General features: G+C 35.6%; 1 protein-coding gene across 1 annotated transcript in view; it reads left to right on the top strand.

Moving 5' to 3' along the window:
- Positions 1–22,733, top strand: part of DOCK4 (dedicator of cytokinesis 4) — a 172,331-nt gene that overhangs the window by 103,344 nt on the left and 46,254 nt on the right. The window contains exons 16-29 of the mRNA XM_072399031.1: positions 96–252; positions 2,528–2,625; positions 2,709–2,792; positions 3,627–3,727; positions 3,814–3,895; positions 4,221–4,391; positions 5,806–5,998; positions 9,469–9,596; positions 11,598–11,732; positions 12,950–13,048; positions 14,791–14,885; positions 20,741–20,816; positions 21,256–21,356; positions 22,231–22,289. Of these exons, the coding sequence (XP_072255132.1) occupies positions 96–252; positions 2,528–2,625; positions 2,709–2,792; positions 3,627–3,727; positions 3,814–3,895; positions 4,221–4,391; positions 5,806–5,998; positions 9,469–9,596; positions 11,598–11,732; positions 12,950–13,048; positions 14,791–14,885; positions 20,741–20,816; positions 21,256–21,356; positions 22,231–22,289 (1,579 nt within the window). The remainder of the gene's footprint in view (positions 1–95; positions 253–2,527; positions 2,626–2,708; positions 2,793–3,626; positions 3,728–3,813; positions 3,896–4,220; positions 4,392–5,805; positions 5,999–9,468; positions 9,597–11,597; positions 11,733–12,949; positions 13,049–14,790; positions 14,886–20,740; positions 20,817–21,255; positions 21,357–22,230; positions 22,290–22,733) is intronic.

The following is a 22,733-nucleotide window of genomic DNA, read 5'->3' as shown; positions in this document are numbered from 1 at the left end:
ACATAATTCTAGACGTTTAATATTATAATGTATGTATATTCCATATGCTGTTTTCTAGCAATTTTTAAGTCTAAGGTTGTGTTGTAATTTTACAGTGTGAAGAGAACACCGTTTTCCAGGATTCCTGCCGCTACCTCAAACTCCCATTTTTGAAAGGAAATCAACATGGAAATAATAATCAAGCTATTAAAAGTACAAAAGAGTCTTTTTGGATAACTTCATTCCTTTGTTCAACCAAGCTGACACAAAACGGTGAGAAATTAAAATATTATTTCATCAAATATTTAGCGTGCTGCCTTATTTTGGCTTCATAGTACCTTGATCAAGGCTTTGTTGCTTTGGCTGACAATGTCAGTGCAAACTGTTTATATTCAAGACTCAAGATATTTTTCCCAGTTACCTTAGAAACAATCTTCAGTTTGTTCTATTGACAGGTGCTGCACATTGTTTATTAATAGAATAAAGCTCCTTCACCTGAAAAAATAATGCTACTGAAATATGCTGTCTATAAATGCTACCTCAAATAAATATCTCCTTGTGGCTACATGTGTAAACATATTATTTTTATGTGTGTTCTCTTAACATTTTGGTAGGAACAAATTGTTGAACAATTTTTAAGATTTGTCTAAATGATCATACTTTGTAATAAAGAATAGACTCACTAGAATGGTAAAAATATTGAAAACTTTGCCAATATAGTTTACACTCTGCTCTAAGTTTCCTATAGCCAGCGGCTAGCTGAATTTCCTTCAATTTTCTCCAGTCATTGAATTTGTGTTGTTTAGATCTCAGCAATGCCTTTGAAGCTGTTTTTCCTGCGCATGTTTAACTTGAGAAAAGCAACTGATATATTTAATTTGGATTGATCATATTTCCTGCATGAATAATGCTTAAAGTACAGAGTTGGGTTTAAATTTCTATTATTGAGCTGCTATTAAAATAAAAATAGTATAAATTATAATGGTTTCTATAGAACCTACTAATCACTGTACCTTGGAATACAGGGTTACACAAATCAGTGCTTTCCCAGTAAAGTCCCTAAGGGTTGTTCTCGATATGCTTTTAGGCATTTTCATATAGACAAACCACTGTATGTAATAAGGGATAAATGTGAGAGGGTAAGACTTCCTCTTCTGTCCTACCAGCATATGAAGCATACATAGTCATCACATTCCTGCATTATCACTCTACCAAAATAGAATTCAGATACAGCCCAGGGTTAGGATGTTTTCTTTCATGTTCTTTTTTTTAAAGTTGCAGATAGTGGATGTCATCGTTTTTAGAGCATGTCTAATTGTGTAGTATTGATTTTCATTTTCACAGTGTAAGCTTTACATAATTTTTGGTATGGGTCGGATAGTAAATTGGAAACCTCTTCAGTTTGATTTAATCATCTGTATTGATTTTACACTGCATTGCCAAATGGATTTGTCTAAAGGTTGTATATTTATGCATTCACTATGTCTTATTAATTTGCAATTAACTAATCAAAATCAGAAGGAGCTATAATTTAAACTTAGTGCAACCTACTTTAATCTTCTTTAGATTTTAAATGAAAAAACTGTGTATCCATGGATTAAAGGAATCCTCTTGACTTTTTACAAGCTAAAATTCTCTTTGTTGATTTTAACCTTTGAGAAAAGGTGATTGTAACCTGATCTTTCATGGACTAAGAAATCTGTACCTGTCCTTGCTTGAATCGTGCTGCAAAAAATTACCACTATATTGTAGCCTCAGGTGATGGTACAATGTGTATGCATTTTCAGCTTAGACTTGGCATTCACTGACCCATTTGATTATAAAATGAATACGTGAACATGTGTATGGACTACCAAGCATGTTATGCTTGTGTGATAAAGCGAGAATATCAGTTTATTGTAAGGTCTTACTTATGGGCAACTTCATTGAATTTTTGATATAAATAATTAGATGTTTACCCTAAAGCGAGCAAATTTGTGCACTGATATTTCAAACAAGATCATAAGGATGGTTGGAGGAATTTCTCTAAAATGTGGCAGTCTGCTACCGGAATAGAAAGCACCAAGATCTGTTTGTGTATAGCCTATCTCTCTCTAAAAAAAAGAACATGGCAGCATTGCTTGGGTTTTCAAAGTTACATATGAACAAACCAAAAGACTTCTGGAGCAATGTCCTTTGGGCAGATGAGACCAGAATTGAGTTGTTTAGCCATAATACAGCACAAGATACCTTTACCAACTGTCATGCATGGTGGTGCAGGGGTGATGATTTGTTCTGTATATATTGACTGTAATTTTTTCAATAAAATATATAAAACAGTTGTTACAATTGAGCTAAAGACATCTAGCACTGATCAGTAATACTATACCTAGATGTCTTTCACAAACTTGCATAAGGTAATTCAGATATTAATTTTTACCATATGAACATGATAAATTGTTACAGCAGGAAGGTAGGTTGGCCTACATTAGCTTACCTACTATGAACTTTGGACATAATAAAGTACAGAAAGGATATAAAACAATTTATAAATGTTGTCTTTTATTAGGAGATATGTTGGATTTACTAAAATGGCGAATGCATCCAGATAAAATTCCAGGCTGCTTGTCCAAATTAAAGGAGATTGATGGCTCAGAAATTGTTAAGGTAAGCAACACTGCTTAGTTGCTTTCTTCATTTGTAGGGTCATTCTATAATCTTTTTAAACCTAAAAACTTTCCCTTCTACAGTTTCTTCAAGATACACTGGACACTTTATTTGGAATTTTAAATGAAAGTTCCCAGAAATATGCCTCAAAGGTATTCGATTGCTTGGTAAGTGTCAAAGGTTTGTTTTTTTTGCAATGTTGTACATTTTTTCATGGTATGTACTGTAAATATAGTCATTGCTGACTTGCAACTTGGGTGCCTTTGGTTTGATTTTTGACAAGTGCATTGCTATTTCCTAGCTTAGATGTTTCCTTTGTTCCTATTTTGGAGTATGTCTCATATTCCGGTTTACTGCTAGGTCATATAATAGTGGCAGACTGGAGTTTGAATGATACCCTAGTGTAGGAACAGGAGCATCCCACCATTTGTGACACATATAGCTATACCATTTAAAGTGTAACTCTGGACCAAAGGGTGAGGTTTTTCTTAGGTTTGGAAATGACTGCAGTGCTAGATTGTAAGATTTTACCCTATTTCTGAAAGAGAGAGAGTGTGTCTTCCCAGTGGGTTGAGAACAATCAACACAAGGTTCAAGCTCTTCCACATTCTGTATATGAATAGAAAACAATTTTAACACTCCTATGGTGTCATCCCAAACTGCCTTTTTACATCAGTGGAGCTATTCTACTAACATAGGATTAGCCAAAGCAGTCTACAAGAGCGCCCACCAGTTCATAAGCTTTGCAGATTCATTGGATGTTTTAGTTCATGCCAAAATACCAGATAGTGAAGGGCTGCTCTGGAGGATACTGGTAAGTTATTCACTACTATCTAAATTGGCCCAGCGGGGCTTGTATTGTTCTACTGAAATAGCTACATGGGATTCTAAGCTCCATTATAATGGGAATAATGTGCTTTATAGTATGTAATGCTTTGGATAAATCTTTGGAGCATGAAAGAAAGGGCGAACATTGTATTAATAGTTCCTTTTGTTCTTAGGTTCACATAATTAACTTGCTACAGGACAGCAAATTTCAGCACTTTAAGCCAGTAATGGACACATATATAGAAGGACATTTCTCTGGTGCTCTTGCTTACAGGTATGAATTTATTTAAAGTATTTTTTATTAGGAGCAGTTTTTGTTTGCAAAACTCCTGACTTAAAAGTGATGTCTTCCATTCTCAGAGACCTCATAAAAGTGCTGAAATGGTATGTGGACCGAATAATTGAAGCAGAGAGACAAGAACATATCCAGGAGGTATTAAAGGTAATGAAAAGAAAAAGCCAGACATGTTCTTTTACTGATTTCCATATTGGCTGAACTTTCAGTTACTGATTCATGCTGCTTCACTTTGATGTAGTCATAATTGGCAATCAGCCTATTTTTGTATTTTAGTAATTTAGGTAATTTGGATCATGGGGATAGCTGGGTACTCAAAGTACTGTTAATTTGTATGCTTTTTAATCTACCTTGTTACTCTCATTGCTAATGTACTTTTAATTTTTGGAAAAAATGCAGGACTGAAGTTGCTGTGTTATAGTTTAGATGATACAATGCAAGAACGTAACATTGCTTTTTTGTTCTGTTATAGGCCCAGGAATACATCTTTAAATATATTGTTCAGTCTCGAAAGCTATTTGCCTTTGCAACAGGAGGACAGAATGAGGAAGAATTTAGGTGTTCTATTCAAGAACTTCTGATGTCCATCCGCTTTTTCCTATCCAAAGAAAGCAAGGGAGCAAGTGCTTTAGCACAGTCACAGGTAAATGATTTTTATATGGTTCCTAAACATACAACTTATAGTTTGATTTCTGTGTACTAGGAAAAAATAATACTGCCAGTATTGGTCAGGTTATTTTTTAGTGCTCCATGCAAGTATCAGAATGCTGGCTTAAATGTGACAGTTTGCAATTTTTTATGTTATTAGAGAAGAACCCTATTTGGACTTGAAAGAAATAGTTTTTCAACTTCTAAGTTATTACATTAATTGATACTAAAATATAGTCTTATTATATTTAACAAACACAGAGAGCATTTTACATGGTTATATCCGTCATCTATAAATTAGTGTTTTAAATCAGGGGTCGGCAAACTGTTTGGACCACTAGGCCATTTTAGGAGGTCAAGAACGCATACTAGGCCAGAAGAAACAAGCTGTCCAAGGAGAGGTTTTTTCCAAACGTGACTGCAAGCGAGTAGCTCCAGTCTTCCACAGTGTAGTCTCTGTACGTGTGCGCGTGCTTGGCATCGAAATGCCCCTTGAGATTTGACCGCTTGAAAGTGCTGTTTGTGTCATTGCACACTAAACACAGGGCTTTGTTGCCGCGTTGGACGTAGAATAATTCATTAGTCCATTTGGGGTTGAAGACACAACGTTTGAGGTCTTCCTGAGACTGATAGTTGCGTGGCTTCTGCTCTTTAGGCATAGTAATTGGGGTTACTGTGCGGGAACTTGATGATATCGCGGGAACGATAACGCGACAATTCAATTAGGCCGGAACCAACAATAAATAACTAGGGGGGCGTTAGTCCGCACTGGAATGCCAGCCAGGCCGTATCCGGCCTAAAGGTCGGAGTTTGCCTACCTGTGGTTTAAACAATAAAGGACCTTGATGGAAGAAATATGTGTGTGAATGTAACTAAATATTGATTTATATGCTTACAATAAAGTGTATGTAAAGGTAACATTAGCCAGTAGTTATTTGGTAGAAGATGCTTTATATTCTTTTTTGCTTCTAAAAATTTTAAATTGAATGCTGCATGTAGTCCATGGTAGTATACAATACTGCCTTTGATACAGTGTAAAGCTGTGGTCTGTTTCTGTGGTCTGTTTCAGAGAAATGCCCAGATTAAAGTGAGGTGCCAGGACAATGTAATTGCAGCATGATAATTCAGGAGTTATTTCATCAGTGTCCATCTGTTGGCTGAAACAAGTTTATGTAAGACATGTGCAATATATAATTAAAGCAGCAGTGACAGGGCCACCATAGGGAGCTTGGACCTCATCGTCTTTGAATAATTTGGGAGATAATGTTCAAAGATAAAAAGTAATTTTGTTGGTATGACTGCAGTCTGGTTTAATGTAGAAGACACCAAAGAATGTAACTACAGTGTACAGTAATCACAAGATGCTTATCTGATTTTTTTTTTGTTCTTCCATTCCCCTACCACCCCAGGCTGTGTTTCTGAATTCTTTCCCAGCTGTATATTCTGAGCTACTGAAACTGTTTGATGTTCGGGAAGTGGCAAAAATGGTGCATGATACCCTGGGCAGTCTGCCAACAGTCATGCACGCGGATGATGCTCTTCAAGATATAAAACTTCAGTGTATTGCAAAAACAGTGGAGAGTGAGCTATACAGCAATCCAGGTAAAAAAATATAAAAACCTGCAAAAAAACCTGCAAGCAAATGTGCATGGACAAAATTCTAAGCACAAAACCTATTATTTATTGCAGATGAGAGATTTAATATGCAAATCAGCTGAATTGAAAGTTGTTTTTTTTTTTGGGGGGGGGGGTAGAGGGTCCTATTTCATTTGCCTAAATAGATTTATATAGATTTGTTATACCTGCAGAGAATCTGAATGCTTATCACCATGATTCATTAAGAGCCATGATCCTAGACTGAACTGAACAGATGCCTAGACTGCAAATATTCAGACAAATTAAAGAAGAACTCCAGATTCACTTTATTGTCCAAGCTGCTTCTGCCTCTGACTTGCAGTTAAAAATTGTGCTGCTCTCTATTGGTTTCTCATACCTTTCCCGCAGTGTACCGCCAAATGTTTATTAAAGGTCTCAGCTATTGCTACTCTGTACTATTTGAAGTACAACTTTTATGAAGTTAGTTTCATCTGGATGAGAAATGGTTACTTCAGAACACCCAGCCTGTGCACACTGAATCATAAAACTCCAGAACTGCAGCTAGCAGTTGTGAATGCAGTGTTACATCTTATTAAGTAAAACTGAATTTGGTGATAAAATGAGCTGTATAAAATAGAGTTGAGACTAGTTTCTGCACAGTGTGATCTAAACTGCAATCACATGTATTGCAGAGCGTCTGGTTAACTGCCTTCCACCATTCACATTTAGGGAAAACTGTGTGTTTTATTTTGCTGAATCTTACTCACTGCTGATAGGTTACTGCTGGCTCTACCTGTCCCCTTCCACAGGTCAGTATGGAGCAAGATGAAATAATTACTGAGGATAGTCTTGCGACCAGACTTTTTTCCCTCAAATTTTAGATTTCAATTTCTGCAGACTGGAGTTTTGCTGTAAATATATGTGACCTAATGGCTCTGTTAGATGTTATACTGTTTGCAGTTTCTATTTGCCAATTCTCATACAGAAAACCAGAAAAAGGTAGGCAAAGGATAAAAGATTAGTCATCAACCTAAGCTGTAAGCCCCCTGCAGATGATAATATTTTCCTCAATAATGATTACTATGCCTTAATCTGCACCGTGTGTATGGCAAGGAAGTAAAGTGTTACACAGAAAAGTATATCAGCTCCAGTCTTAATTGCTAATCAGTTAACTGATTTTCTTTTTCTTTTTTTAATAGAAAAATAATCATGCTTTTGTGACCTCTTTGCCCAGTGTATAGCTGAACACTTTAGTAGCATGCATGTGTGTGAACATGCACACAATATTTTAATAGTCACATTTTTAAACTAATTAGCTGAATTATATCTTATGTACAGTACCTGCTTAAAAGAACCAATGCAACTTCTATTGAAAGCTTCTATTGCTTACCTCCTCCTAAAAATCCTGGTTGTTTGTTTGTTATTTGGCAATAAGAGTACCAATAACAGTGAATGGGATAAACTAAAAGAAAAGAGAAGTTAAAATAGAAATTACCATTATAAGAAATACACCATTATATAAATATTTTTTGCATTTTTTCCACAATTGCTGTAAATTTACTATTCTGTAATAGTGTGTAATAACTAAAATTTGGACGTGATAGAGAAAGTGAGGAATACCTTTTTTAAGGTGGCACTTAAAATGTAGTTAAGATTTTTACTTTATTGTGTTCCAACTCAATGTATAAAAAATCCCAAATAATGGAATATATTCAATTATACAATCATACCAAAGAAATATTTTGCTACGTCTATACAAGTACAGTTGATACTAAAAAAAATCATTCAAAAAGTCCTGAATCTTCTTATCCCAATGCATTTAGCCACTAAAGGCTTCTTCAGAGGATTTGGAGAAGATACAGTGTCAAACTGAAATGAAATAGTATATAGTTATTTAGGTCCTACTCATCTTTGTTGAACAAGTCATATAAATACCTCTTATTAACTTTACAGAGAATTAATTTGTACATAGGTAGAATACATGAATCAACGTTTTATCCTTACAGGAAATTCTGTAGTTTATAAATGCGAAACGCTTCTGGGAAACCAGATTCCGGACTTTTTGAATCAATTTTTTTTTTGAATAACAACTGTACTTGTTCAGATGTAGCAAAATATTTCTATGTTATGATTGTATAATTGAAGATATTCCATTAATTGGGATTTTTTATACATTGAGTTGGAACACAATAAAGTAAAAATCTTACCTACATTTTAAGTGCCACCATAAAAGCCTATTATTTTCCTTACTTTCTCTATCACATCCAAATTTGAGTTATTTCAAAACTAGGCTGGGCACTAATACGGTTTACCTGCTCTGATACATTGAAGTCCCTTATGTTTACTATTGCTGTGAATAGTGTGTAATACATTTTGCCCATGATAAAAAAATTTTGACATTTTTAGTATGTGCAGTTCTTGTGCATTTCTTTAACATGCCTGAATAACTTTGGGAACAAGTATAAAGAATAAATGCTACATTTCTGAATATCTGGCAGGAGGCAGTGATAAGCTTTGTGTGCACATGATGCAGTTGGGGAGAAGAGTTTTAGCTCCCGGGGGGGGGGGGGGGGTACTGTGACCCGGATTAACCTCCAGTTCATGTAGACAGAGAGGATTGCAGATCAATGGCTCTGTACTGATGTTATTCATCGGTCATATACTTTCATGGTGTTCACTGATACCCAGACAGGATGTTTGACTTTGAGGTTTTGATTTTGCTTGCCAGCAAGGGGTATGACTGCCTATGGCCCAATATTATTGTAAAGGGTACAGAGTTATCTTTTTTAGCATATGACAGATCAAAAAGGTTTCCATAGTAAACTAAACTGGTACCAGTAAATATTGAACCACCTAAATATGTGTTCATGTAATTACTATTAGTCCAAATTTGTTGTCCCAGTTCCAGGCGCAAATCCAAATCCAAATCCTACTTTTTGGGTAAAATCAGTAGTATCTCTGCAGAGGGTCAGCATTCAGAATTATAGCTGTCAAATCAGCAAGTTGATGATCCTTTTGTAGTAGTCATATATTTGCTCTAAATAACAGGCATAAAGAGAAATACAATGTACACATTTCCCCTGAGTCCCCTAATCCAGAGAATCCTAGCAGAGGCTGTAGCAATGGATATAACCCCATTATAAATTCATTGTAAACTGACTGTTAAAATGTTTTGATCTGATAGCTTTTAAAACATCAATGTTTTTTGTGTCGTAAACATGATTTCATTTCAGAGAGGTTGTCCTTTACTATAAATATTCTTTCCAATCTCTGGTGCTCTGCTGCCTATTTTTAATTTGAAAATTCTGTTTCATAGCAACAACAGGACATGACAGGTTCAGAGACCTCAAATTTTGCTGATGTGATGAATTGTTTAAATTTTTTTGGCTTTATATTCACTATAGATGCATATTGTGAGACTACAGAGTCCAAGAACTGACCTGTGTAATAATAATAAATACTGTATGTCATTTCAGAGTCCCGTTTTATACTCCTCCCTATTGTCCTCCACCACCTCCACATGCATCTGCAGGAGCATAGAGATCTCGTAATGTGCGCACGTATCCTTAGCAACATGTTTTGTCTAAGCAAGAAAAACAGCTCAGTAAGTAATTGCAAGACATTTATTATATACATTAACATACAGCATGCTGAACAGTAATCCAAAACAGACTGTAAACTATTTCTACAGTAATCTATATATAGGAGAAGTGCACTGCAGGTGCCTGGCGTACAGCTGCAAAGCTGTTATTTTACCCCTCCACATTTTTATTAAAATAGCATACTGTGGCGCTAGTCCTCATCTCTGATCACAAATTAACTTTCAAAGGTTTGAATTTATGATTGCATGTGGAGTCTAATCTGTTTAGTATGTCTGATGCAGTGCCGGTTTACACATTACTTACTAGTTATAGAGAAAGCCTTATTGAAAGGAAATGGCTGAATAGAGAGTGGAAACATGTACAATTACCTGTCAAAGGATTTGTTTATCTGTAGAGATAGTCTTCCTGTTTACACATATGTGCACTGCTGCACTGCTGGGCTCGTAGAAAATTGCCTTGTTCAGCATTTTTGGTTCAGTAATGCAGCTGTAATGAGCCTGGGCACACAAATTACAACCAACTCCGGGGTACACTTCAACAAACTTTATTCCATGATCCAGGTACAGGCCAAGGTCAAAACACAAAAGATCAATCCAATAAGCGAGGTACAAAAGGATGAGGCAGAAGGCGTAGTCAGGGACAATCCAAAGTCAAGGGTCATCCAACATAACAACGTACCCAAGCACACTGTAACACAGAGGCTTTAACGGGCATGGGTGCCAATGACAGGGCCTCATTAAATGGGCAAAGTGCCCAATCACATTACGCCACCTTACGCTATTGGATTGGGTGAAACATACTTAATAATGAATCCCTCGGCTGCAGGGAATTCAAACTATACGGTGTACAAGAGGCGCACATAGCAGCACACGTACCTCTTACAGCAGGACACTTGGGCTGTGCTGTACTGTGCACGCCCGCAGGAAGTCTGAGGTCGCGTGCAGCAGCACTGTGCACGTTTGAAGGGATGCTGGGGATACCGTTCGACCGAGGTGGATCCCTCTGCCAGAGAGAAGAGTCACGCAACGAGCAGAGCAGCGGCAGCCTACGCTGCCCGCGATCCCTGAGGTCGTTGCAGGATCGCTGGCGAGCTAAGTACCTTACAGCAGCTTCAGATGTCAGCTTCCACCTCTGATCTTTTTTTATCACTAATCAGAAGTATCACCGTTGCCCAATGAGCAGGGGAGCAAGGGAATTACCCAGGAAATAGCAGAGAGATCTTCTGGGATTGTAAAACAACCAAAGCACCCCATGGGTACCCCACAAATATTAACTTCACAGACTCAGTACAAAGGATTGCTTTTATTAACAAACATTTTTCCTGTACATACAGTTTCCTATACAATATAGTCAGAGGGCAGGGGTCAGTAGTGTGTAATGCAGAGTATGGGGGTCAGTAGTCAGTAATTAAGTTGGTAAGTAATATGTTCTTTAGAATTAACGTGCCAGGAACATGTAATATAGTCCTACATATCTCATGCTACATTGATCGCCTGGATTTATATAAAGTCCTATTGCTTATACCTAAGATAAGGTTACTATTAAAAATAATAATTTAACATTACCTGCTGGGTGTTCTGCCCTACAGTATTTGACTAAGCTGGGAGCCAATTCTTCTGCATTACTGTTCAAGTATCTGCTTTGGGCTGTGGAGTACAATGACATTTGCTTTTCTGTAGGCCTTCATGGAGATGTATTGGCCTTGGGTGCTGGGAAGACATGGCTGTGACAGAAGGCAAATCAAAGAGCATGCTGTACTGCTTTGTAACCACAAAATATATGTGCTCTAAATTACCACTACACCACACAGTGCAAAGAGATTTATTGTGTCTGGTATAATCATGATTGTGCATTTAAGGCCCTGTCTGGCTCTGTTTAAGGAAAATTCCCATGCTCTATCCCTGATTACAGCATAAAAGCAACATATTTAAAATTAACTGAGAACATTTTGAAAGCCAGAGCCTTTTATGTGTTATTCATTTGTGGATATTTCTGGATTTTAGGAGAAGTGTGCCATGAAGGAAATAGATGTGATTGTTAACAGTCTGCTGGACATTTTACTGAGGACTATTTTAGAGATTACAAGTCGACCTCAGCAGGCAGGCTCAGCAATGAGGCTTCAGTTTCAAGATGTTACAGTAAGCAATTTTTTTCCTGGGTTGTAGATATTTAACACTCAATAAATGCTTCATTCCAGCATCTGCAAATGTGTAAATCATTTGTTTCTTGTATCCTGTCTTTTTTTTTTTTTAACACATCATATGGTGGAAACTCCCACTTCTGAAAATTATACAGGATGAGATGAATATCTCTAAGTGCATAGATCAGTATAACCATTTATCATAAAAAAATTGTATATCTTTGTAGCAAAATACATTAGGCTGAAAATGTAGCTCTAGGGTGAGAGGTAAAATATAACTGTCTTAAATTATGCTTTTCTAATCAAACCCACATAGGTAGATTGGCCACCTATCCATGGCATCAGTTCCATGGAGAGGGAAGGTACAATTGCTTATGTCAGCATTAAGTATACCACAGATTGAACTGAACTAAACAGAAATCCTTTCTTTAACCATTTTTTTTTGCTTATGGATAGTGTAGGGAAGGATAACATATGTTTTGCTGATTGTTCCCATTTGAAAGATTTCAGGTTACTACCTGTCCCTATAAGGAAGTGCTCTGAAAAGTTTACAGTCATGGTATGAAGAATTGGATCTAAATCTTCAGTTGAAAAACTTTTTTTCCAATGAGAGTACTATAAAGAAAACGTATATATTCCCTTCTTGGGGTAGACTACTTCTTTTCAAAATAATTAGATTGTAAAACCATTGTATGTTAGTACCATGTTTACACAAAAATGATGATCAATCTCTATTCACCTAAATCGACTACAGATATAGAAGTAATGTATGTGGGGCACTCACTTTCAGTTGGGCCACATGCACTTATTTTGCAAGGTGACAATTGTAGCTAATGGGGCAATCAAGGTGTAAAAAAAAATTGATATTCATGTATTCCATTACTTAGCAAAACTTACCATAAAGGGTGATAAAATACCATGTTATTTTTAAATCTTCTTGCACAGCCCCACTTCGATCCTTCAGGTTTTAACTTTAGTTATCTATTAGTTTCCATTCAAGGGTGAATCTTATTGTTGTAGAGCAGAGCAGTTCCTTTTGCAGAACCTGTAATAAGTAAGACTAAATACTTTGTTTATTGTTGGTGTTACTGGTGATGTTGTTGATGATGTTGATGATGTTGTTATGTCAGTTTTTTCATTTTCTCATTTATCTTAAATATTTTCTCATGGCTAAGGTTACATTATGTTTTTGCCTTTCTTTTCTTTTTACTTTAGGGGGAGTTTGTGGCATCTCTGCTCTCACTGTTAAGACAAATGACAGACAGACATTACCAACAACTTCTTGAGAGCTTCAACACAAAGGACAAGCTTAGGGTATGTCTCTGAATAAAATAATATTTTTTTATGACTATAACAGTCTTCCTGTTTAAATGTCTTGGGTCTATGCTCTGGTGTCTGCTGTTATAAGGTGTCACATCCACCTGCTCAACATGTATGGCCACAGCTTCATGTGATCAGTATATATATATATATATATATATATTATTCCTCACCTCTCATACATGTTCCACTACCACTTTAAATTTAAATATGTGGTATGCTTTGGATCATGAGCTGTTCCACACCTTCTCCATACTTTTTTCTTGCCATTATTCTGGTAAAGGTTAATCTTGGTTTCATCTGTCCAAAGAATGTTTTTCCAGAACTGTGCTGGTTTTTTTAGATTTCTGGGGAGAACACTGAAGCCTTTAGTTAAAAGGGGAAAAAATTAAAATCCCATGAACCCAGTCTATTTATCTTTTTTCCCCCTCTGTTAAACTATTTTTCTTTTGAATAGGTTACGAGTAACTTTCTCTTTTGTTTAATATTGTTGGTGAACAGTAGATGTCTCTGTCCTCCTGTAACATGTGTAACAGACTAATAATGTCTCAGATGTCAAGATACACTTAACATGAAGGCACAGCACCATCTAGTGGCACAACAGAGTACAAATTATATGTGTGTGTGTGTGTGTGTGTGTGTGTGTGTGTATATACATGTATATTCAAGAATATTGTCTGCTGCCCTTGCATCCATTCACAGCATTTGACCTATTCCTAAAAAATATACCTAGAACAGAAATGATTATTGATGCTAATATAATGTTATATGTTCTTTTAGTCAGTAGCAGTATTTTCCAATATATGGCTTTTTTATTTATTTTTTGCTTTAATGCAGTGTAAATAAGTTTGACATTTCCTGTCCCTTCTGCAAAAAGTGATCTGCCTGTTTGAATTGTTTTATTTCTAGAGTTTAGTTCTGCTTTATATGTATGTCAAAGCTTTTTTTTTGTTGTTTTGGATATAGTTGGGGAAAATATTTTCCTTCATTTCCTGTCCTACTGATATTGTTTTACCATTTGGAAACGAATGGGACTTTTCCAATGACAAAGCTTTTGGTATCCATATTTTAACCCAACTAACCAAAAATGTATTACATTGGAGCTTACCAGTCCTTTGACTAATGACTACATTCATTTTCATTTTTCAGATGAACAATTTCAAGCAGTGTACAAAATATATGTTGTTCTTTTCAAAAATGTACTGTTCTTTTTAGTTCCTGGAAGTCAAAGACATGTTTGAAGTCCATCCATAGTGTCAACCATGTTTTTTTTATATATAGTATGAGTGAGTGAGCATAACTATGTAGAGTCAGGAATTATCATTCACAGGATTACTAGATTATGTGCTGCATGGCACTGTGTGCCTTTACTTTCTTCTTCAACATTGCACAGCTCTGAACGAGGAAAGTTGGTGAAGGGGTGTTGCTCCTCTGGGTCACAAAGTTATGTGTTTATTTAAGCTTGAGCTTTTGTGCACTGTAAAGTATAGTAAGTAGAGACATATCTTCTGCATGGAACTGAAAATATGAAATATTTATATTTACTTTTTTTTACTTGACCATATTAAATTATATGAAACTAATGCACATTTATTTCAGGTTAAATATTTACAGAATTATATCACTTTAATAAATAGCCAAGAACATTTTGTATATAAATTATATGTCTGTAAAGCCATTTATGTGTTATGACATTTCCTTTATATGTTTTTTTTTTTTTGTTTTTCTCCTCCTAGGATTTTTTGCTTCAGATCTTTACAGTATTTCGTATACTGATAAGACCTGAAATGTTTCCTAAGGACTGGACAGTGATGCGTTTTGTTGCCAACAAGTAAGTTAAAAAAAATACCATTTTTATACTACATATTAATAAAGGAAAGCTTCAGTTAAAAGAAAAGTCAAAAGTTAACATACATTTAGTATATGTATGTTGCTTATTACTGTGTGATATATGTATATTTTAGACCTGGTTTGACTAAATGTTTCATGTTCATTGTGTGTGAAAGAAAATCCCTATGTGCCTATATAACTTGGTTAAATAGAAAAAAGGTGCCATAATTAAATAAATGTTGTCATATTGTGTCTTGCAAGGAAATGGATAGGGCCCTCATGGGCTAATGTACCTATTAAAAAAAAGGCATAATTGACTGTCACTGTCACTGTAAGCTATGTAAAACCATTAAGTCTAGGGTATAGAAACATATGTGGATGTTCGTGATATATTATCCTATATGACAAGAATGAAATACAGCTGAGATAAGCCTGAAGGTGATTTGTTCTATACCTAAATATGCTTTCATCTAGAAAAAGACAACAGGAAAAGTGGAATTATTCAGTTGAATGAAACCAATTAAAAACACTGTCAGAGCTTTGGTATCTTGGATCAGTGATTACAGAGCACAAAAACGCGATATAATAGATTGACAATATAATAGTGCAGGTAACAGAAAATACTTTATTTTTAAACCACCTTGGCAGTCTTAGCAGGAAAGTAAAAGTGATAATTTGTGGTACAGGGAAAACCTGTAATGGTCTATTGCTCAGAAAACTGTACAATGATATAGTCAAATGAGGAGCTCTAGAGACAATAGAAAAGGAAGATGGAAAGAATTTTGACGCTGTAAAAGTAGGAGGATGCATGAGAATTAGAAGGAAAAATAATCTTAGTGATGTGTAGAAAAGAATGATGTAATGTTTCAACGATAGAGGTGGTAAGGGCACTTAGCAAAGTTACAATAAAATATGGCTGTAAATGAGATTCAATAAAAGAGCAGGATGATTCCACCAGAATGGCAGGTTTAAGAAGTGTAATGGATGATGTAGAAGGGAAATCAGAGAAAGATGGAGATAGATATGGGGTGGTATGCAGGGATGCCTCTTCTGGAATTGTTTGGGAGGCCATTGACTTTTTTTGCTCACTTAGATAGTCTCTTAGATAGTCCCTTACTGTGCTGTGATTAGTCCCATTTTCCTGCCCACTGTAGATTTCACACAAGAAATAGATGCTTCGAATGGTATCTTGAGCCGTCCATATTTCCTGTTTGATGGACAACAAGGATTGTCTAGATTCCTTCACTCCATCTGTCCTGTCCTGATTCTCCCCGTTTAGTTATAACCTATCAATTAGATATTCTTGGTTTCACATACAGGTATTACCTAGGGTGGCCTGTATCCAAATACAGTTTATCAGAAATGCCTATATGCTGCAATGGGCCTGATTTATTAAAGCTCGCCAAGGCTGGAGAGGATACAATTTAATCAAGCTGGGAGATGCCGCAAACCTGGAATGGATCCGGTCTAGGATTGAAAAAATTTGCTAACAAATAGCCTTGGAGGGCTTTGATAAATCAGCCTCAATGTGTAAAAGGCAATACTGTGTTTAAGAAATCCTTTGTTAAACATCCAGTCACTGAAATCCCAAAGCAGTTAATTGAACAAATAAATGTTGACACAGATGGTAGTACAGTGTGCCTGCACAGTTAAGACACAATACAAAAGATCCAAGGATTGTGTTGTTTAGCAGTGGCAGAAAATTTCAGTACTGATAACAGAGATTAGTGAAATACTATTTTGGAGATAGGATCAGCATAGGGGGATGAAAGTATAGAGCAAATTTATAGTTTTTCTAGCGTTTAATGTTAGCAGAGAGGGTTGTACTGATTGAGAGTCCTTATCTCTGACACAGCTGACAGCTGCACGATGTTTAGCTGTGAGAGCCATAGAAAGATTTGTCTCTTTATTATCTGCACTCACACATACCCTGCCACAGTCCCTATCACAGAGACTGCCGCATACATTGGACTCTTCCTTGCTCCTGAGGATTGTTTTGCAAGAAGAGTGGTTACACAATATAGGGTGAAGGTAATAATAAAAAAAGTGGCAAGGGACAAATTCCTAAAATGTAGCACAGGGAGGTTTGAAAACACTTGCTAACTAGAGTCCTAGAGTAAAACAGAAATAGATATGTCGCTCTGTTAATCTGGACAGGCATGAGGAACAGGTAATTCCCACAGATGATCTTTATACAGAGTTCCTGAAGCACTGTGTATTGGCATATATGAATATTTAAATTTTACTCAGATATCACTCGAACCATATCTACCTTTGAACAGTACATCAGTATTGAATTCCTACACACAAAGCCATAGCATACACAGCTCTGCCACTGATGTTTTTCTGTTCTGTGATTCATTTCTGTTTTTACTTTTTAACCAGTGTTTCAAACCCATTGGTATGTTTTTTACTTTTGCTGTAAGTCTTCAACATTGCCTGTGATAAGGTAAAGTCTTTTTTTGGCAAACATGCTCATTTGGACATAGTCTTTTAGGATTCTTTTCTAGTGAAACATTTCTCCACAGTAAAGTGTACATCAATTGTCATGTAATTGAATCCAATGACTACTGAGCATATTGCTGAAATAAAGCAAACTTTTAGCCATATAGAGTAATAGACTAAACAATGTCTTTTTGTACAGAACATGTTGTGAAAATGTATCTTGGCCTTTGCCCCTTTTTTAAATTTAGTTAAAATAACAAAGTGAAGCACAGATAAAAGATTCTTAGACCAGCACTATTGTTTTTATTGAAGCAGTAGTGTTGCTATTTCACCACTTATGCTTACAGAGCTTTAAAAAGGAAATAAGAAATGCCTTTGGCAGCCTCACCTAGCATTTTTTATTATTATTTTTGCAATAATGTTATAAATGTATTCAGGGTTATATTCAAGTATAGGCAGTACTTATGTTTTCTACAGTACATTGTTTCATCTATTAATATGTTTTTTTTTTAATAAATGATTTAAAAACAAATGCTCCTTGCATTATTATCTAGTTAGTGTGCCTTTACTGTACATGCAGGCATTATTTAAAGAAATTTCTAATGTTTACCTGTTCATATTAGATGTACTACTTTTTTTACATGACTGTATGTGAAATACAGCATGGTCTACATGTACTGGTGATCGTGTGATCTCCATGAATTTAAATATTCTTACAGTATGGAATAGATGTACGGGTATTTTTATGCTTCTTTTATTTTGTTTGTATTTTTCATTTTTCATTCTCAAAATAATGCTACAAAAATGAATAAATGCAAGGGAACAATGCAAGGGAGAAGGTCATTTATTTGACCTTTGGATTCAAAACTGTCCCAAAGATGGAAAGAGGTCCTTGTAATTAAATGACAAACATTACCTTTGCCTGTCATGAAACTAATTAAAAGGCTAATGCATTTTACTATTCACCCACATACAGAACCACTCTAGCTCATGTTGAGTTCCTGCAGCTGCTTCTAATCGCAGCATGCCATTTATACCACTTGCGCTCCATAGCAGGAGACAGACCCAGGGGATATGCTTTAGTTGATTAGAGGAAAACACATACCACATTGTCTAATTGCCAATATTATCAGGGGTCAGTGAGATCCCAAGCACATAAAGTGCCTAGGATTAATAAAATGACACTGAAAATATGTTTGGCTGACTTCCTTTTAATTATTCATTTTTGTTCATTCTCTGAATATTATACACAGTACTTCAGGCACAGCTGCTTGTAGGATATGGTGTGCAAATTACAGCTATGCTTTTCGGACGGATGCATCTGGTTATTATTGCTTGTCATTTTATTCATTTTGGTTTTTAGTATGATTTCTCAAAATCCTTAAGTTTTTTCAGCACTGATCTCTGTGTTATATGTTTTAGAAACCAATATATCTGGGGAATAAGTGATGAGGCCTGAAACTACTTAAGAAAATGCCATATATTAAAACAACACAATTAAAAAAATGCACAGTAATAAATATTGGGTTGTAAACATAGATAATGCACCACAAATAAATTGCCTAACTGTGTTGGTTACATCATAGCTGGAATGAAACTTATTTATTTATGACATACAGAACAGTTACTAGATATTTTATAACATTCTGTATTTACAAATAAAAAGAAAATACAGAAAATCAACTATCTTTTACAGAACAATGCAGATTTCAGTGGTATAACTAGAGATGTGTCTAGCCCAGCATACCTCTAAAAATAGTACCTCATGTTTCTAATAGTTTCAGATAAAGAAGGGAAGAGTCAGACCCTATTTTTTTTAATGCAGTCTGGTACTCCACTGGGGGATTCCCCCTTTATTTGTCCCGATAGCCATTGTCATTAAAGCAGAAAGTGAGGGAAAATCCAAAAGTTTTGAGTTTTCTTTAGAGCAAGAAAAATTCTCAATTGATTCACATGTTCCTTTGACAACTGATTAATTTAAAAAAAAAAAGATGGAAGAGGGGACACAGGATCAATACATATTTACCAATTACAAAGTAATATTATTACAACCATTAGTGCAGTTCACATATTCCATTGCAATGCCATGAGAATACAAAATACCCTTATAAGAGTAGTACAAAGGGGGACACAAAAGGAGGGGAAGGGGCGAAGGAGAAAAGGGTACACATCAGGAAGGGACCTGAACTGTAGCTGATCAACGGATTCCAAGTGAGTTCAAATGCATGAGGGGTGTCCTTGAGATTGCATGTAAGTTTGTAATTGATCATTATCCAGTTGCGTTTGGTTGATAACAAAGCAAGCGAGACGTTGGGCTATTTACAATCTTTAGCGTGTGAAATTCTAGCTGCCAACAGCATATACTAACACAACTTTTTAGGGGATTTTGGTAGAGGCCTTTCAGTTTTACTTAATAGTGCACTTTCCAGACTCAGAGCCATTGAGCTGAATAACACTGAGAAAAATGATGTCAGAGACGCTCAAGAGGCACCAAGCAATCTTACCATTGCGACATATTTTTGTAGTTCTGCTCAGGATATTTTTTTGTTAACTTAGTAGAGATACCTCTCCATTTTCCTCCCCCTAGCACGGAACATCTAGCCAAACATAAACCAGTAATGGATTAACCCTTACCTGCTCTATTCATAACAAAAAAAAGTTCTGAGATTACATTAACTGTCATGTTTTAAGTATTTTTTTCCTTTTTTGGTATATAGATACATGAAACAAACCTTTTTCCTTTTTGACAGCATTAAATACCCTAGCACTATATACGCAGCAATTGGGCTTGTGTGATCAGAATACTGATCTTTCTATTTCTAACGAGGCAGACTGAAAGTGTTTAATGTAATACTACCTTAAAATACATTTTCGTAAAGAAAACATTGACTTCAGTAAAAATATAGCTAAGGTCTATCCTAGACAGGACTTTGCTGTGTATACTTTCATATGACATAAAAAATAGTCGCTATCAGTGGGGAATTATAAAAAGCATTCAGAGATTTATGTATAAAGTACATAGGTTGACTATCAGGAATCATTCTTTGGTTCAGGATCAATTACTGCCATTTAAAGCACATGGCTTTGGAGGATTCTCCACCCCAAGAATGTTGGTAAATATTACATTTAAAATAAATAGACTTTAAAGCTTATTTTTTTAAGGAACTATTGTATGTACCAGAGTTTGGTGTGCTTATCAGCTTTGTACAGTGTCAGACTAGTAAGAAGTATTAGAGCCAAATGGTTATGCAGTGGTTGTGCTAACAAGGGACATGGTTACAGGAGAACAGAGCAGAAGGATGAGAATGATCACTTTTAAGTGAAATAAAAAAAAAAAGTTTAACTTATATGGGATTATGGTTTTTGGATTTTTCTGCATTAAATATGCTTTTCCTTTTCTTTTTCTTTCAGCGTTATCATTACAACAGTACTGTATCTTTCAGATGCACTTCGGAAGAACTTTTTAAATGAGGGCTTTGATTATAAGGTATGTGATATGTTAAGGACGGTTGGGAAAGTGAAAATTCTACAAGTATAGTTTTTTTTTAGCAAAATCCATGTTTTTCTACTAGACGTAGATTATTTGAACTATCAGTTCTCAAGTATCAGTTTACATACAGACACATTAAAAAAATATGTCTGTATTGAAATATATCAAGATGAAATGGGCTCTGGTAAAGGAGAATCTATTCACTGCCAAATATCCTCTAAACCTGGCTTCACACTACTGATTTCACTATAGTACGTATGTTTAGTTTGATTTGCTTTCCCTAATTTCCTTTAGAAAAATGATGAGGAAAATAAAGTGCAGGAAAGCTTTCTATGTACTGTTAGTAAATACTATAAAATGTAATGTCTAAGCCATAAATAATGTATAATGCAAAGGATTACAATTTTTAATTTACCTTTTCATTTCCCACATATAGATATGGGATTCGTACTTCTACCTTGCAGTTATTTTTATAAATCAATCATGTCTGCAGTTGGAAATGTTTACCCCTTCCAAGATGAAAAAGGTCCTGGAAAAGTAAGTTTGTTTTTCCATTTCTTTTATGTTAAGATTTTTGGTTCTAAATAAAAAAACCTTTTGTCTTTTCACACCTTTGCACCTTATGAATACTTGCGAATCATTCAAATTCTTGAACAGAAAGACATATCAAACCTGGGCATACCTGAAACTGTTAAGCCCACCCCAAACAAATGCCTATACAATCTTCTTTAGGTACACCAACTTTTAAATATTTTTTTTTTTTGGGGGGGGGATTACCACCACCATGACAGTTGAACCAAAAAAAAAAAGTATGTCCTATGCATGCTAGGGTCATGCATGATGCAGCCCTGGAAATCCTTCTGTTTGGCGAGAGCTCGACCTCTCAGCGAATCAGAAGGCCTTTCTTGCTAAAATTTTCGGTAAGCGAGAAAGGCCCGATTCGTTGCGAGATCGAACTTAATATTCTTGCTCCCCTATACAGGTGTTAGAATCAGATTGTGGTACAAAATCAACAGGACAGTTCATAGGTTAAGCCAAAAGCTGGTAGCCCTGTATAATGCATGTATTCTCTGTTCTTGCTTTTATTTTAATGGTTCAGCTTATTACGCTTACATACACAAAATGTGTATATTATAGTAGTATTGATACACATTATAGGTGTGTATTTACAGTATTTCCCGTGAGTTCACATACAAATGTATTTTCTAGATCTAGAAATTGGACATTGTATAATCAGATTTGTATTGTACTTGTAAAAATCTGAATATGAAAAGAGGATACTCAAAATATAACAGGCTATGCTCTCTTTTTCAGCATTTACAGTTGTTTTAAAAGATTTGCTCTTGACCTAAACATTTCTTTCTGACCTTCCCATATGCTGTCATTTGTACATCAGCATTATTTTTTCTAGGTATGGTGACATGCGTGTGACAATGGGCTGTGAAATCTTCAGCATGTGGCAGAATTTAGGTAGGATGATCTATCACTTTCAACATATGGTTGAGCCGCAATCTGATCATAATCATAGCTTTCATGCACTTAAATGTCCTGTAAGATTATGCTCATTCTCTCATTTTTTTTTTGAACTCTTTGACAATTGTAAGTGACTATTACATGTTTTGGCCAGGGGATTACCTCCCACCTGCATCTGTGCCTGACTCATTCATTCTGTTTAAAAAGTTACAAATGTAAAAACCTACGTAATCCCCTATATTATTGAACCTGAAAAATTGGGGTGGGTGTTATTCTGTACAGAAAGAATGAAATCTAAAAGTGTGAATCCCGCATTTCAAACAGATTTTTCTAAAAAGATGTGATCTTTCCAGAACATTGTGTAAATTGGTTCCAGTAATATACATAATTTTTGTCCTTGCTACCTTTTTTGTACGTGTAGGCAGTGGGAAGTATAGCGCT

This window comes from Pyxicephalus adspersus, chromosome 2, assembly GCF_032062135.1.
Source record: "Pyxicephalus adspersus chromosome 2, UCB_Pads_2.0, whole genome shotgun sequence".
NCBI classification, from domain to species: domain Eukaryota; kingdom Metazoa; phylum Chordata; class Amphibia; order Anura; family Pyxicephalidae; genus Pyxicephalus; species Pyxicephalus adspersus.
The sequence above is the reverse complement of the archived record's forward strand: the minus strand, read 5'-3'. Positions and strand labels throughout refer to the sequence as shown.